Below are 13,706 nucleotides of genomic sequence, written 5' to 3'. Positions count from 1 at the left end.
GGTAAGTGCCAGCACTTACTAAATGTTAATTTATTTACAACCTTCTCTGTGTTTTGATTTCCTGTAAGATGGAAGTAATAATAGCACCTATCACACAGGATTGCTTTGAGGATCAAATAGTAAATAAATGTTAACTGTTCATTACAGTACCGGACAGATAGTACAGTGCTCAGAGGATGTTGTTCCCAGGTATCATACGCCTCTCTCGTTACTATTTTTGTAATAATAGCCTGATATTTGAGATGAATCTTCACCTTTACTCCTTAGTCCTTTTCGATATACTAGGAATTCTTCATATTCATGAGTTGGGTTTTCTTCTCAAATGAATTTTTTTTTAAGTAATTTACTTGTATACAGTTTTTATTTATTTTTTTAGCTCTTAGGACTAAACTTGTGTAAGATCTTAATCCTAGGCAGCTTTCAAATTTATATGCTTATGTATATGTGTGAATGTATATATATGAACAATAACATCTTTTTTTTAATAATATCTTGATTTGACAGTTCATGAAGCTATGTAGTACTGCCCCATGATGAGACCTAGTAGACTCAAAACTCTTAGAAAAGTGTATATGACGCCAGAAAAGCTACCAGTAGAACTTTAACTCTGGCCTCTTACTAAGTAATTTAATTTTGTGACTCTTGTTATTATTAAATATGAAAATCTTAGTTCTTCACAAAGAAATATTGTAAAGATGCTTAGCTAAAACAGGGCAGTGGACAGTTTTGAAACTTTTTAATATGGCTTTACATATCTGTTCACACATTCTGTTGTTTTCACAATACTCAGTTTTCAGGGCACCTGGGTGGCTCAGTCATTAAGCGGCTGCCTTTGGCTCAGGTCGTGATCCCGGGGTCCTGGGATCGAGTCCCGCATCGGGCTCCCCCTGCTCTTCGGGGAGTCTGCTTCTCCCTCTGCCTGCCACTCCCCCTGCTTGTACGCTTGCACTCTCTCTCTCTGTCAAATAAATAAATAAAATCTTTTAAAAAAATATTCAGTTTTCAGAATGCCTCTTTTTCTATTTTCTCTTATAATTGTCAAGTCTGAGATTTGAATCTAAGAAGTTCCCTTGCTACTTTGTCATGAATTGTGCCAGAAGACATGAGACACCTAGAGCAGAGACAAAGAACTTCACTACAGCACAGTAAACAGCATGAGTGTCATGTAGTTGGTGTAGGTCCCCGTGCCCCCAAGTTCTATAGGGTTGGCTCAGAGGAGCCCACGCAGATGCTGCATACAGCTGAGCAATTCTGAGCTTGGAGAACTGTCCATTTTTGCAACAAGCAGCCACTTTGTTCCAAAGGGAAATGTCACCTCAGCTCTCAAGGCTGTTCCGACCTACAACCCTAAGAAAGAGCCTGGGTTAAAAAGGAAGGTTCTCTACCAGTAACAATTCTTCTAGTCCTGGAAAGACTTAAGAGCACATCTGGGTGGTGTGTACGCCTACAGGTATATATGTAGCATCCTTCCGTCTGTCACTGCTTCTTTGCAGCTGGAGGTGCAGTGTCCTCCCGGTGTCCCCATTGGCTTTGTTGCGGAACACTGGAACCTGTGCAGGGCCGTTTACAGCCTCCAGAACGAGAAGAAAGAAAATGTGATGAGAGTGCGCGGGCCTTGTTCAACCTACGGCTGTGGTTCAGATTCGGTTTTCGAGGTAAACAAATATAAAAATGACACTTTTACTATTTTTTCTACATGTACTAACAGACCTTAAAATCATTTGGCTTTAGACTGTTCTTTAATGTGAATGAATAAAGTAGAATGAGGAAAGAGTTATTGGTGACATCAAATCATTTTCAAATTATTGTTAGTGGATTACTTACTGTTTTCCAAAGTATGAGCTACTTTTTTTTTGATTTCAGGGTTTGATAAAGATAAGAAGTAAACATTTAAAACACTAAACCCGAAAGTAAATAGCATGACTGAGTCCATTTATTTATTCTTGGTCGTATTTAATTCACCATTTTTACCACAGATTTGCAGGATTGCAGGTCCTGATTAACAAAAATACCTGACATATCACAGAACATATGGGGCACCCTGAGATTGTGTACATTATTTGCATGGTAGAAGTTGTCTGTGTCCTTAAGAGATAGGATAACACTGATAACATGGATAAAACTCATAATAGGTTATAACATTTTCTGAGGAAATCTCTTGTTTTGCCTCTATCTCAGTATCTACAAAATGAGTGCTTATTATCCTACGAATCTGACAAAGGAGATTCCTAGAAATGTTTCCTGAGCTTCTTAGAGAAACCTTGAATGCCTTGCAATTCAGGAAGGCTCATTATCTAAAGTTGCTCATTCAGATATTTTCTATGATACCCAATAAACTTTTTTTTTAGTTCTTCAAGCATTGCTTATTTATTAAAAGACCATTGTAGTGAAATAAAAAATGTGGATAAGCCAAATTTTAGGAGCAGGTGTATAGAATCATTCTGATCACCAGAAGTTAGTATTTGGGTATTTTCCCTCTGGCAAGTGCCAGAATCCCCCTTTTACAAGCTAAAGCCCCTCAGGATTCTGACATACTTTAGGAAGTCAGGGTGGATTTGGCCCACAAAAACTTGAGTGATTATTTGAAGTTTGTGAAGTACATAGAACTATGCTTCCTTACTTTTGCTCGTGTGTTTCCCTAGACTGTAGAGACTCCCTTCCAATCCCCAATTTCTACCCTTCACTATATGAAAAAGAATTTTGGAATCAACTCAAATCGTACCTCCCTAATAACTCATTTGAGGATGAAGAAAGAGCACCAGCCCGAGAACTGTCCGCTATACCCCAGCTCAGTTATTCACCAGTTGCAAGGCACTTTATCCTTCTTGGCCATAATTCCCTGTTACTTTACAGTAATTTATTACTTTATAGTAATAACTACCTTATTACTATATTAATTTCCTGTCCTGTATTTATGCTGTCATAGTGTAAACTGCTTCTAAGTAGAAGAATGAAGTATGTATTATAATATTTTTCAATCCTCATTAAGTCATATTCTTATCTTTCTAGGTCAAATCCCTTGATGGCGTGTCCAACATTGGCAGTATTATTAGGAAGTGGAACGGTCTGTTATCAGCAATGGGCGATGCTGACCACTTTGAAATTCACTTCCCGTTAGACCTGGATGTGAAGATGAAAGCCATGATTTTTGGAGCTTGCTTCCTCATTGTAAGTCTTTTGCTTTTGAGTTGTCTTGAGAGAATCACTCTTTATGATGAGATGCAGTGTAGTGTAATAGAAAGGCAGTAACCTTTGAAACTAGGACAGTGTCTGTCTCTACCACTTACTAGTTACGTGTTTTGGAAAGTGGTTAGCACTTCCAGGCCTCATTCGCCTTACCTATAAAATGGAGATAAAAATACTTATATTTTTCAGGGCACTGAACATTAGCTATCATGTGAGTAGAGGGGCCAGAAGAGTACTTGGAGAATATGGGGCATCCAGTGGGTATACTTGTCCTCATTGCCTATTGTTTGTTTTTCCCATTACTTAAAGATGCCTATCCTATGACTTCATAATGAAATAAATAACTCTAAATATGATGTCCTTTCCCTCCACCCCACTGCCTCTCTGTCAGTGGATCCCTTGGTGTTGTATCTTCCTTAGATTTATTAGGTACAGCTCCCTTGCTGTATTACTGACTGATCAGTGGTTAAGTGGAAATAAAATGGATATATTTACCTTAAAAATGTAGCTAACATATTGCAGTTGGTATATTTAACATATTTAATATTGATTGTTAAGCTTTTCTTCCTTTTAACAACGAAAATTTAGCTAGTCAGTACCCCCAAATGGAAATGTTATTGGCTACCAACAGTTCCAAGTCTGTAATTGCTGGTCTTCATGTTAGATCCTCTTCATAAAGGTTTTATTAGATTTTTTTATCCTTAACTAGAATGAGGATCATCTGATAAATTATAAAGGATAGTACTTTATGCATTGCATCTAATTATGTATGTATCTATACATGTACAGTTATCTTTCTCTCTCTCTATAGTATGTATTATATATGTATGTTTAATTCTTTTTCTAATTTCAGGACTTCATGTATTTTGAAAGATCTCCATCACAACATTCATCAAGATAGATGGACACAGCAAATCAGCAATTATGGCTAGTAAAAAAATTTAGAAAAGTTGGATCAGGCTTACAATCCCCTCAATTATTTGCAAATATATGTATCTGCTTTTGCAGATTATTTTCACTGGTTATTAGCTCTAACAGGCTAACAGTGTAAGGGCAAGAATACAATCTAAATATGTTTCAATTGCTTATCTGTTCATTTGTCCTCTTGGTAGACTAGGAGTTCACCTTGAAAAAGCTATGACTCATTAACCAAGTTACAATACTGCCATTAACCACATTACAATGAGCTTCAAAATGCTTTACCATGACATAAGGGAAAATGAATCCGAGAGCTCTCACATTAATAGGTCATGAAATGGTGAGCTTTTTAGAGCAATCTTTGAGATAGAGTAATATAGCTATTATCCCTAACCCTGTCCTACCTCTCCTACCTCTTGTCCTGTTACTAAAGACAAATTTGATTCCAGGTGAAAAGAATGATACTCTTGATATTCAAAAACAAGAAGGAAGGCAGACGGAAATTCTATGTGTTTATTATACAAGGAAAAATTTACTTGTGCATATGTATCAAAACCTTGTTTTGCAAGTTTCTAAGTTTCCATGAAAATTTTGATTTTATTTCCAAATCAAACATGGTTTATTTATTTTTTTTTTATCATAGGGTTTATATTTTTCATGCATACTCCCTCATTCACTAGCATGGTCAGTCAGGACTTGCTTGTATATGGAATCAGGGTCAGACTATCAGGAAGAGGTGACAAGGACCACAGCCAGTCTAGCTCTCTGAGCAACTTAGAGACATCAGCGCCCTTATAAGGAGCTTGCATTTAATCCATTTCATCTCTCTTGGTCACAGATGCCTTATATAAAAAATATGTTTGGTCAAATCTCTAAGAATGCCTTTTGAACCTTTGTATATCATTTGATGTGACACAGAGAAGATAATTGGTTTTTTTTTTTTTTCACTTTTCAAGAAGATCCCTGATAATCACCCTATTTATCTAATACCAGGAGTTAGAGTTTTGTTTCTGAATTTTGAAATATGACATTCTGTGTAGCACTTTGTAAAAGCAAAACCTACAAATCTTGACATTGTCTAATATTTCTTAGCTGCTTTTTATTTAGATGATAGATAAATCTGTTTCTATGCAAAGAAAATAATAAAACCCAGCAAACATGCTACTTCTCTGCGAACTATAACTTACCAGTAAAATTATGTAGGATCACCATAGAGTACAAACGTACTTCTTTTTATTGGCTAGTTAAAAGCATAGTGTATTACTGAATAGACTCTGATGAATCAACCTGCCTCTTCTGCCCTCTACCTTCCTATCTGGACATGGACTGTGTTCCTTCAACACAGCCAGTATATTGAATGAAATGTATTCTCCTTGCTAAGTAAAACAAGCCTGAGTGTTCTCAGATGGGATTATTCAGAAATGAGGGCCTTTGCCCACACTTCCTCTTGAAGTCAAAGAAAGGTGCTTCATTTTTAAATTATATTTATCTTTTCATGGTAAAGTTGTTTTACTCAGTTTCTGGTAATTTTTATTTTTAGGTGCTACTACTAGCTTTAAAAAAAAATGTAAAACTGCTGCTTTCTAGAAAAAAATAATTACCTTATATTTGAAAATATAATTGCAGTCTTAGATATACATATTATTTCTTATAATAATGTTTGACATTTTATATATGAAATCAGACAAATAGTATTGAGAAAGTTTATCTCTATAAACCTCCTTTTTATTTGCCTATACCCCTACATCCCAAGACCTGCTGCATAATACTAAAAAATATATATTATTTTTAACATATGACATTTTAAATTTGTTTAAAGTTTTTATGGTATTAAGTTGTCTCTTACAGTTATAATTCCACTTTCTTTAAAAGTAATACTGTATGTCTTGCGGCACCTGGGTGGCTCAGTCAGTTAAGCGTCTGCCTTTGGCTCAGGTCGTGATCCCAGGGTCCTGGGATCGAGTCCCGCATCGGGCTCCCTGCTCAGTGGGGATCCTGCTTCTCCCTCTCCCACTCCCCTGCTTGTGTTCCCTCTCTCGCTGTGTCTCTCTCTGTCAAATAAATAAATAAAATCTTAAAAAAGTAATACTATGGTCTTATATTTTTATACTATGGTTCATATTATAATTTCTATATTTCCTAATGGTATTTCATTGTGTAAAATTTATCAGATACACTAAAAACAAAAGCTACTCTGAAATCTGCATGTTTTCATGCTTCATCATATTGTTTTGGGCTTTTAAATAAATATAATATGGTTTATAGTAAAATACTGTCTTACTTTTTGACTTGTAATTGAGTCTTTGCTATAGACTGAATGCTTGTATCCCTCCCCCCACCCCAAACTTATGAATTACCCCAATGTGATGATGTTTGGGTGGTGTTAGGTCATGCTGGTGGGGCCCTCCCTCATGAACAGGATTAGTGTCATTATAATCTGCCAGCACCTTGATCTTGGATTTCCCAGCTTCCAAAACTGTGAGAGTTAAATATTTGTTGTTTAATCCACCTAGTCCACAGTATTTCTGTGTAGTTGTCCAAACGGATTCAGACAGAAATTGGTACTGGAGAAGTGAGGGTGCTGCTGTAACAAATACCTAAAAATGTGGAAGCAGCATTGGAACTGGGTAATGGGTAGAAGCAGTAAGCATTTTGAGTTGCATTCTAGAAAAAGCATAGATATTTTAACAGAACTTTAAAGATGATTCTGGTGAGAGTTCAGAAAGAAAAGAGCTGTAGAGACAGCCTTGGTGTTCTTAGAGAATAGCTAAGTAATCCTGACAGGATGTTGGTGGAAACATGAGTGCTAAAGGCCATTCTGATGAGGCCTCAGATGAAATTGAGGAACATGGTATTGGAAATTTGAGGAGAAGCCCTCTTTATTATAAAGTGACAAAGAACTTGGCTGAATTATGTTCTTGTTCTCATGTTTTGTGGAACATAGAACTTGCAAGGGTGAAACTAGATGTTTAGCTGAAGTGAGTTCTAAGCAGAGTGTTGAAGGTGCAGTTAGGCTTCCTCTGATTGTTACAGTAAAATGCAAGCAGTGAGAAATGACTTAAAGACAGAATTGTTAAGCAAAAGGAAGCAGAACATAAAGACTTGGAAAATTTTCAGCCTATCCATATAGCAAAAAAACGAGAACACTGAGGGTGTGGCCAAGGTACTGATAAGGAGATCAGTATGAGTGAGCCTTCTTAACAGAAGCCAGGAAACTATTCTCCAGGACAATGGAAGAAGACCCTGAAGGCAAGTCAGTGGTCAACAGAGCCACTTCTCCCATTACAGGCCTGTATTGCAAGGGCTTAGGGGGCTGGGTGGTTCAAAGGAAGGGCCTTCAATACCTGTGGGGCCTTTCTGCATGCTACCTGGCCCTACCTCACATGGGGGGCTCTGCTCTCTACACTCTCTTGCCATGCTCCTCTGCTGCCCCAGCTGTGGCTCTGGTAGGCCCTGGTATGGCATAGGGCTCCAGTGGCCACCTGTCCAGAGGGTGCAGGTCCATGTGGCCTATCTCTATTGATGCTCATAGTGCATAGGTCAAGGGGGCATGGCTGCCTTCACCTAGATCTCAAAGGACAGGGCCATCTGGGAGAGCTTCGGGTTTTGAACGCCAGTCCTGGAGACCCACAGGGCCCAGGCAGAGAGTCTCTGCAGGGAAGGCCATTCTGCTGAGCCCTGTGGGTAACATGGCCATCCCAATGGGCCCAAAAGACAGAGCACTGAGTCAAAGATTATTCTTGAGCCTTAAGATTTAATGTTGTTTGTGCTGCTTGGTCTTGGGCTTACCTGAGACCTGTCACTCCTTTCTTCTTTCCTATTTCTCTCTTTGGGAATGGGAATGTCTGTCCTGTGCCTGTCCCACCATTGTATCTTGGAAACATAATTTGTTTGGTTCTGCAGGTTCATAGATAGAGAGGACTTTGCCTCAGGATGACTCAGACCTTGAGTCTTACCCGTATCTGATGTAGATGCAACTTTGGACTTTCAGACTTTTGATGCTGGGACAAGTTAAGACTTTTTGGCTGTTAGCATGAAACGAATGAATTTTGTCCTGAATAGGGGTGGAATGCCATCAACTGAATGTCTGTGTCCCCCAAAATTAATATGTTGAAATCTAATCCCCTAATGTGATGTATTTGGAGGTCAGACATTGGGGATGATCAGAACATGAGGGTGGAGCCCTTATGAATGGATTAGTACCTTTTATAAAAGAGAAGGCAAGGAGTTCCCTTCCACTTCCCACCAAGTGAGGACACACTGAGAAGGCATCCATCCATGAGCCAGGAAGTGGGCTTTTGCCAGACACAGTCTCTGTTGGGGCCTTGATCTTGCTTGGACTTGTAGAACTGCAAGAAATAAATTTGTTGGCTTATAAGCCATCCAGTCTATAGTATTTTTGTTATAGCAGCCAAAATGGACCAAGACAGTTTTTTTATTTTTAACACTTTTCTTCAAAGGGATTTTTGAAGGAATTTCCTATTAATTATCAATCAGGTTCCTTCAGGCTCCTTTTTTCTTATATAAGTTTAATTCCAATAAAGTCATTTTTGTAGTGTTTTATAGTAGTGACTGGCTTTCTGATATAACCAAGTTATTAAATGCTTATTTCTAATTCACTTAAGGCCCATTTAAATTTTAAGTATGATTTCGAGAGCAGTATATCATGCAGGAAAGCTGCCAGAATTTATAACTGTCAGTGAAGGATGCATTTTAAAACAATTTTAATGACCAGATTTCCCCAAAATTATACAAAAACCTGGTTAACAGACTAATTTTCTAGTTGAATTTTTCAGCCAACTGGATGTTAAATTAAGTTCAAGTTTAGAATGAGCAATGATTCCAGGAGATGGTATCCTGCTCTGCTGGGATAGCTGGCTACTTTTTAGTACCTGCTGCCCCCCACCTCAGTGTTTAAGGTTTAATTTAACTTATATTGAAAGATGCAAACTTGGAAAATCCATAGATATGGATTTAATAAACTAATAACAAATTCAACTTTTTGGCTAGTGATAACTAACATTGAAAATGGATCTTTCCCAAATTTGGTTGACCTTCACAGAAGCTGTTCCCCATTTATTTGCCTCTAGACATCTTTAATTGTAAATCCCAGAAAAGAGAAAAACAGAATGATACATTCCAAGTGTAAAGTGAGATAGCTTAGTATTATACATGATAACACTTAGCATGCTTAATAATAGCACCTGGTAGGCATTCACTCAGTATCTGCCTGATGAATAGCAATGCAATCAGTGGCTGTATTTCTGAAATATTTATTATAGTAACCAGTAAAAAGTTTTACCATTTAAAAAATATACCCCTCTCTCCACTATTTCATTCTATTAATAATTGAGCATCTACTAAATTCAGGCATTGAACTAGTTCTGAAGGCAGAGGGAAATGCAAAGGTAAAAAATACAGTTATTACCCCTCAGGGGTTCACAGGCTAATGAATGCGACAGACTTTTAAACAAAATGCACATCTTTGAGGACCACATGGACATGTGTTCAATGGGATGTTGGCACACTCAGTAGAGACCATGTCACTCGCACCTTCTCAGGTGCTATATAATATATTTCTGTCCTGTTTAATCAGATAGTTTAGGCTGGCTGGTTGTGTCATTTGCCCAGGTACACTTCCTGGCACTGCTGGAGGTTAATAAGATGCATTTTACAGTCTTGTCTGCAAGCTGAATGCATGGTAAATACAATTGAAAAGGTCAATTTAGCAAATTTTCATCAAGCAAAGCAGGGATTGATTGTTTATCACAGTTAAACACAGAGCCCGAGAGAGTGGTACATCTGAGATCCTCAACAAATATTTGTTGAATGTGTGAAAATAGTTCTAATATGTGTATGACTCTGTGCTAGGTGTTAAAGGAGACAGAAATGAAAAGGTAGTCCTCTATCCCTCAGCAAGGATAAAGCAAGAAAGTATGCAATTACAGCACAAATTTAAAGAATTATTGCATAAAATAAAAATTATTTTGTTTGAAAATATATATTGAAAAAATATATTTTTCAGAGGAAGAAACAAACTTCATCAAGAGGTAATAGAAAAAGGTGGGGTGCTAAGGAGTTTTCCCCTCCCTGTTGTAATTGCAATGAAGGAAAATTGAAATGTTGGATAAAAGGTGAGAAACATAACAGCTCCTGGAAGATAGCACAGCACGTGCAAGAGCATGTAGAGTTGCCCAGTCTCAAATTCCAACTAGAAATCTGATCAGGCAGCCTACTCTCCTCACTCCGTTTTCCAGTTGTCCAGACTGGATTGGTGGTGAGTATGGCTGGGTGGTGGGTGTGGCTGAGGTAGGGTAGGTGCTAAGGTTGGGGTGGTGGTGCCTCTTCACATAATATCTAAACAAAATGTAAACAGCAAATTCTAAGACATTCTGTAATTAGCTAACTTAAAGGTTGCCCATTAAATTTTCTTGCCGTTCTTAGTTCTGCTGCTTCTCAACAAGGGAGCCAGTCATATGAACTCATATAACTTTGAGATGTGTAGTTGCTGGGTTTACCTCAAGATTCAATTCCAGGGTAGATGGATATGCATCTGGGCACATATGGAGGAAAAACAGACTAGTAATCATGAGACAGGTGGTATAATGTGATCAACTAACTATGATGATGATGATAATGATGATGACGATCATGATGATGGTAGCAGCTAACTCTTTCTAGTGCTTCCTATATTCCAGGCACCATACTGGTTGTACGGACTTTCTATACACTAACTCATTCAATTCTCATAATCCTGTGAGATAGATTATTATAATAATCCTGATTTTACAAATGAAAAAATAAAAAGAGATTTAGGTATCTTGCACAAAGGAACCCAACTAGCTTATGTCCACAAAACCATTATTTGAAGGTGGCCCCAGAGGCTACATTCTAAACCACTATGCCCTGTGCTTCTTTAATCTCTGTGTCATATGTGGTTTGTCATTGTGTATTAACTCAGAAATATAGGGAAACAGAAATAGAGGAAGATGGCAGTATGTTACCTCATGGGTTCTCTCAAGTTGAGGATTATGGTGGGAAGCCCATGAGGCTCTGAGGAGTTTTGTCTGAGGGTATGTTCTCTCCTAGAGGTGTGCTTTTGCTTCTGCTATATCCCAGTGGTGTTTCCGATCGAAGACCACTTTTATGCTATTCTGTCAGTTCGGTGCTTCCCAACTCATGTATGCATTTTAAATAGGAAAACCAAAACAATGAGGATAAGTCTTGGTTATAGATCCTCAGTAAGCAATTTTTTCTAAACCTACAGCACAAGCCCAAACAGTCAAACTTTCTCTTGAGCTCTGTTTGCCAGTGGTGAATTTTTTTCTAGTTCAGCCTTCACACTGGGGTGTGTCTCTTCAAAAGTTCCCATTTTATTGGTAGTCTCTGTTCCAATACTACAGCTTTGCTTAAGCTCATCACTCATCTCCCGTCTCATCTTAGCAGGAGAAATCTAAGCCACGGTCAATAACGATTGGTAACTCACTCCTCTCTGGGATGCCAGAGAAGGTGTCAGCCTGTGTTTAATAGTCAGAGATTTCAGACTGTGCCTGATTTTGACCTCTAGTAAATTCTCTCACTCTCTTAGGAGCTACACTCTGCATTTACATGGCTTTTGGTTATACTTTAGCTAGACTTTGTAGGTATGCTATAGCAAAAGGGTTTTAAGATGATCTTGGCAACATTGCCAGCAATGGAAATGATCTATTTTTTTAACACACAATTTTATTATAAAATAAAATATTCAGGGAATAATGCTTTAACATAAACACAAATTTTAAAACAATTTTGAACTTTTATATTATTACTATTTGTTAGACCTAATGTACAACTAAATTTTTACTTTCTATTTGGAATGACGTATATTAGTTATCTTTCTATCATATTATTGAATTCCAGATTCTCTTAAAATATGTTTAATGTTTCTAATGCTGTTGTTAGATAAAAAGAGATTCATCTAAAATGATGTCACCTCTTCTGCAATCCAGGCTCAGATAAATTTATTTTGGAAAATTATAGAAACAATCCTTTCCTTGAGTAGTGTTAACATGTTTGCTCAAATTGTCTTAGCTAATAGTTATTCAACATAATTTGAGTTTTAATTCTTTTCACTATAACTGTTAAAAATAAACAGAAATTAGTTTTTAGAATTCTTGATTATGCAGGAATAAGCCCATAGAAACGGAGAGAAGCAATTTGAATGACAAAATATTCATCTAGTTTCCCTCCTCCTTGTCAGTCTGCCATAGGGGGCAGCACCAGCTCATGGGCTCTTCCGTAAACTATGCTCTTTTTTTTTTTTTCCCTTCAGCCAAGAATATATTGGTACTAATCTAGAAGTTTTAATGAATAGCATCAAAGGATTTTGGAGTTAGAAGGGGCACTAAGGACTATCTGCTCTTCACTCTAGATATAAATGAAGGAATTGAGAGAGGCCCAGATAGTGCCCAAAGTTACACCATGAATTCGCACTTAGAACCAAAAGTTTCTTTCCACCTCACCAAAAATTTAGCAGTGATTTAAAACATTGTGATGCAACATCTTTCATAACACTGGAATTCTAGCAATTAAAAAAAAAACTGTTTCAAATGATTCTAATGTTCTAAATCAATTTCTTAAAGTTTATTTTATTAATAAATTCTCTCAACCCTCCAAACTTTCTCCCCAAAACAAATATCCCCTCATTTGAAGGTTGGGGGGCAGTGTGTTAGGGCCAGGCCCCTAGTGTTAGGCAGACTGAGGCGCTGGCGTGGAATTTCAGTACATCTGAGCGGGTGGAGCCTGGTGTTGTTGCCTGTCCCTTACGTCAGCCTGGCCCTCAGGCCATGGGGGTGGGGTTGGAGTGGGAGGCCCTTGTGCAAATGCTGAGGTTCCTTCGTGTCAGCTGTCTGGTGTGAGCCAGCACGGGTCTCCTTTTCTTGCTGGAGCCAGAGACAGTGTAGTGGGACACCCTCTAAGGCTCCTCTGAAGCACAGGCCTCGCTCGCCCCGCATCCTTCCACACCCCTGTTTGGTAGTCTGGCTCTGGTTATCTGGGGGGCTCTCTGGGGGGCACGCTGGGGGGCAGGGGCTGGCTCCAGATGAATGAATGAATGAATGGATGATGAATGGGTGGGGGCTCCTACTGGCAGGCGCGCGGGCCGTCCCTGCATCATCGCCCTTTCAGGGAGGCACTTTCCCCCCACGCCCGGCCTCGGCCTCCTGGAAGGGAGTAGTAAACTTCACTTTCCTGCAGCACCCGCTCCGGACCAAGAAACCGGAAAGCGGTCCCAGCACGAGGGCTAGGCTTACCGCCTGCCGCCCCCACGCCCCCGGCCCAACCCACAGGATGGGCCACAGCAGCGTGAAGGACGTGTCGTAGCGCCCTGAAACAAGTGTTCAGACACCAGTCTGAGCGGCCATGCAGGGCTGCCTCTGCCAGGGAGAGCGGCAGCAGCTGAATATTTTGTTTTGCTTTTATTTGGTTTTTATCAGAAACGCAAGGGCAGATGCCACAAAGCGCGGGAAAGGAGTACAAAGGGATGGCAAATATCTTTTTTTTTTTTTAAGATTTTATTTATTTATTTATTTATTTATTTATTTATTTATTTGACTAGGGATGGC

General features: G+C 38.6%; 1 protein-coding gene across 2 annotated transcripts in view; it reads left to right on the top strand.

The window, feature by feature from the left end:
• PLSCR4 (phospholipid scramblase 4) overlaps positions 1-5,547 on the top strand; it is a 45,947-nt gene extending 40,400 nt beyond the window's left edge. For both annotated transcript variants that reach the window (XM_034996385.1, XM_034996376.1), the window contains 3 exons: positions 1,494-1,655; positions 3,010-3,168; positions 4,040-5,547. In XM_034996385.1, coding sequence (XP_034852276.1) covers positions 1,494-1,655; positions 3,010-3,168; positions 4,040-4,087 — 369 coding nt within the window. In that variant the 3' untranslated portion in view covers positions 4,088-5,547. The remainder of the gene's footprint in view (positions 1-1,493; positions 1,656-3,009; positions 3,169-4,039) is intronic.
• Positions 5,548-13,706: the final 8,159 nt, after the last annotated feature.

This window comes from Mirounga leonina, unplaced genomic scaffold (genome assembly GCF_011800145.1).
Source record: "Mirounga leonina isolate KUSES-001 unplaced genomic scaffold, KU_Mleo_1.0 Mir_115, whole genome shotgun sequence".
Classification (NCBI taxonomy): Eukaryota; Metazoa; Chordata; class Mammalia; order Carnivora; family Phocidae; genus Mirounga; species Mirounga leonina.
Note: the sequence above shows the minus strand (reverse complement) of the source record. Positions and strands in the feature narration are given on the sequence as shown.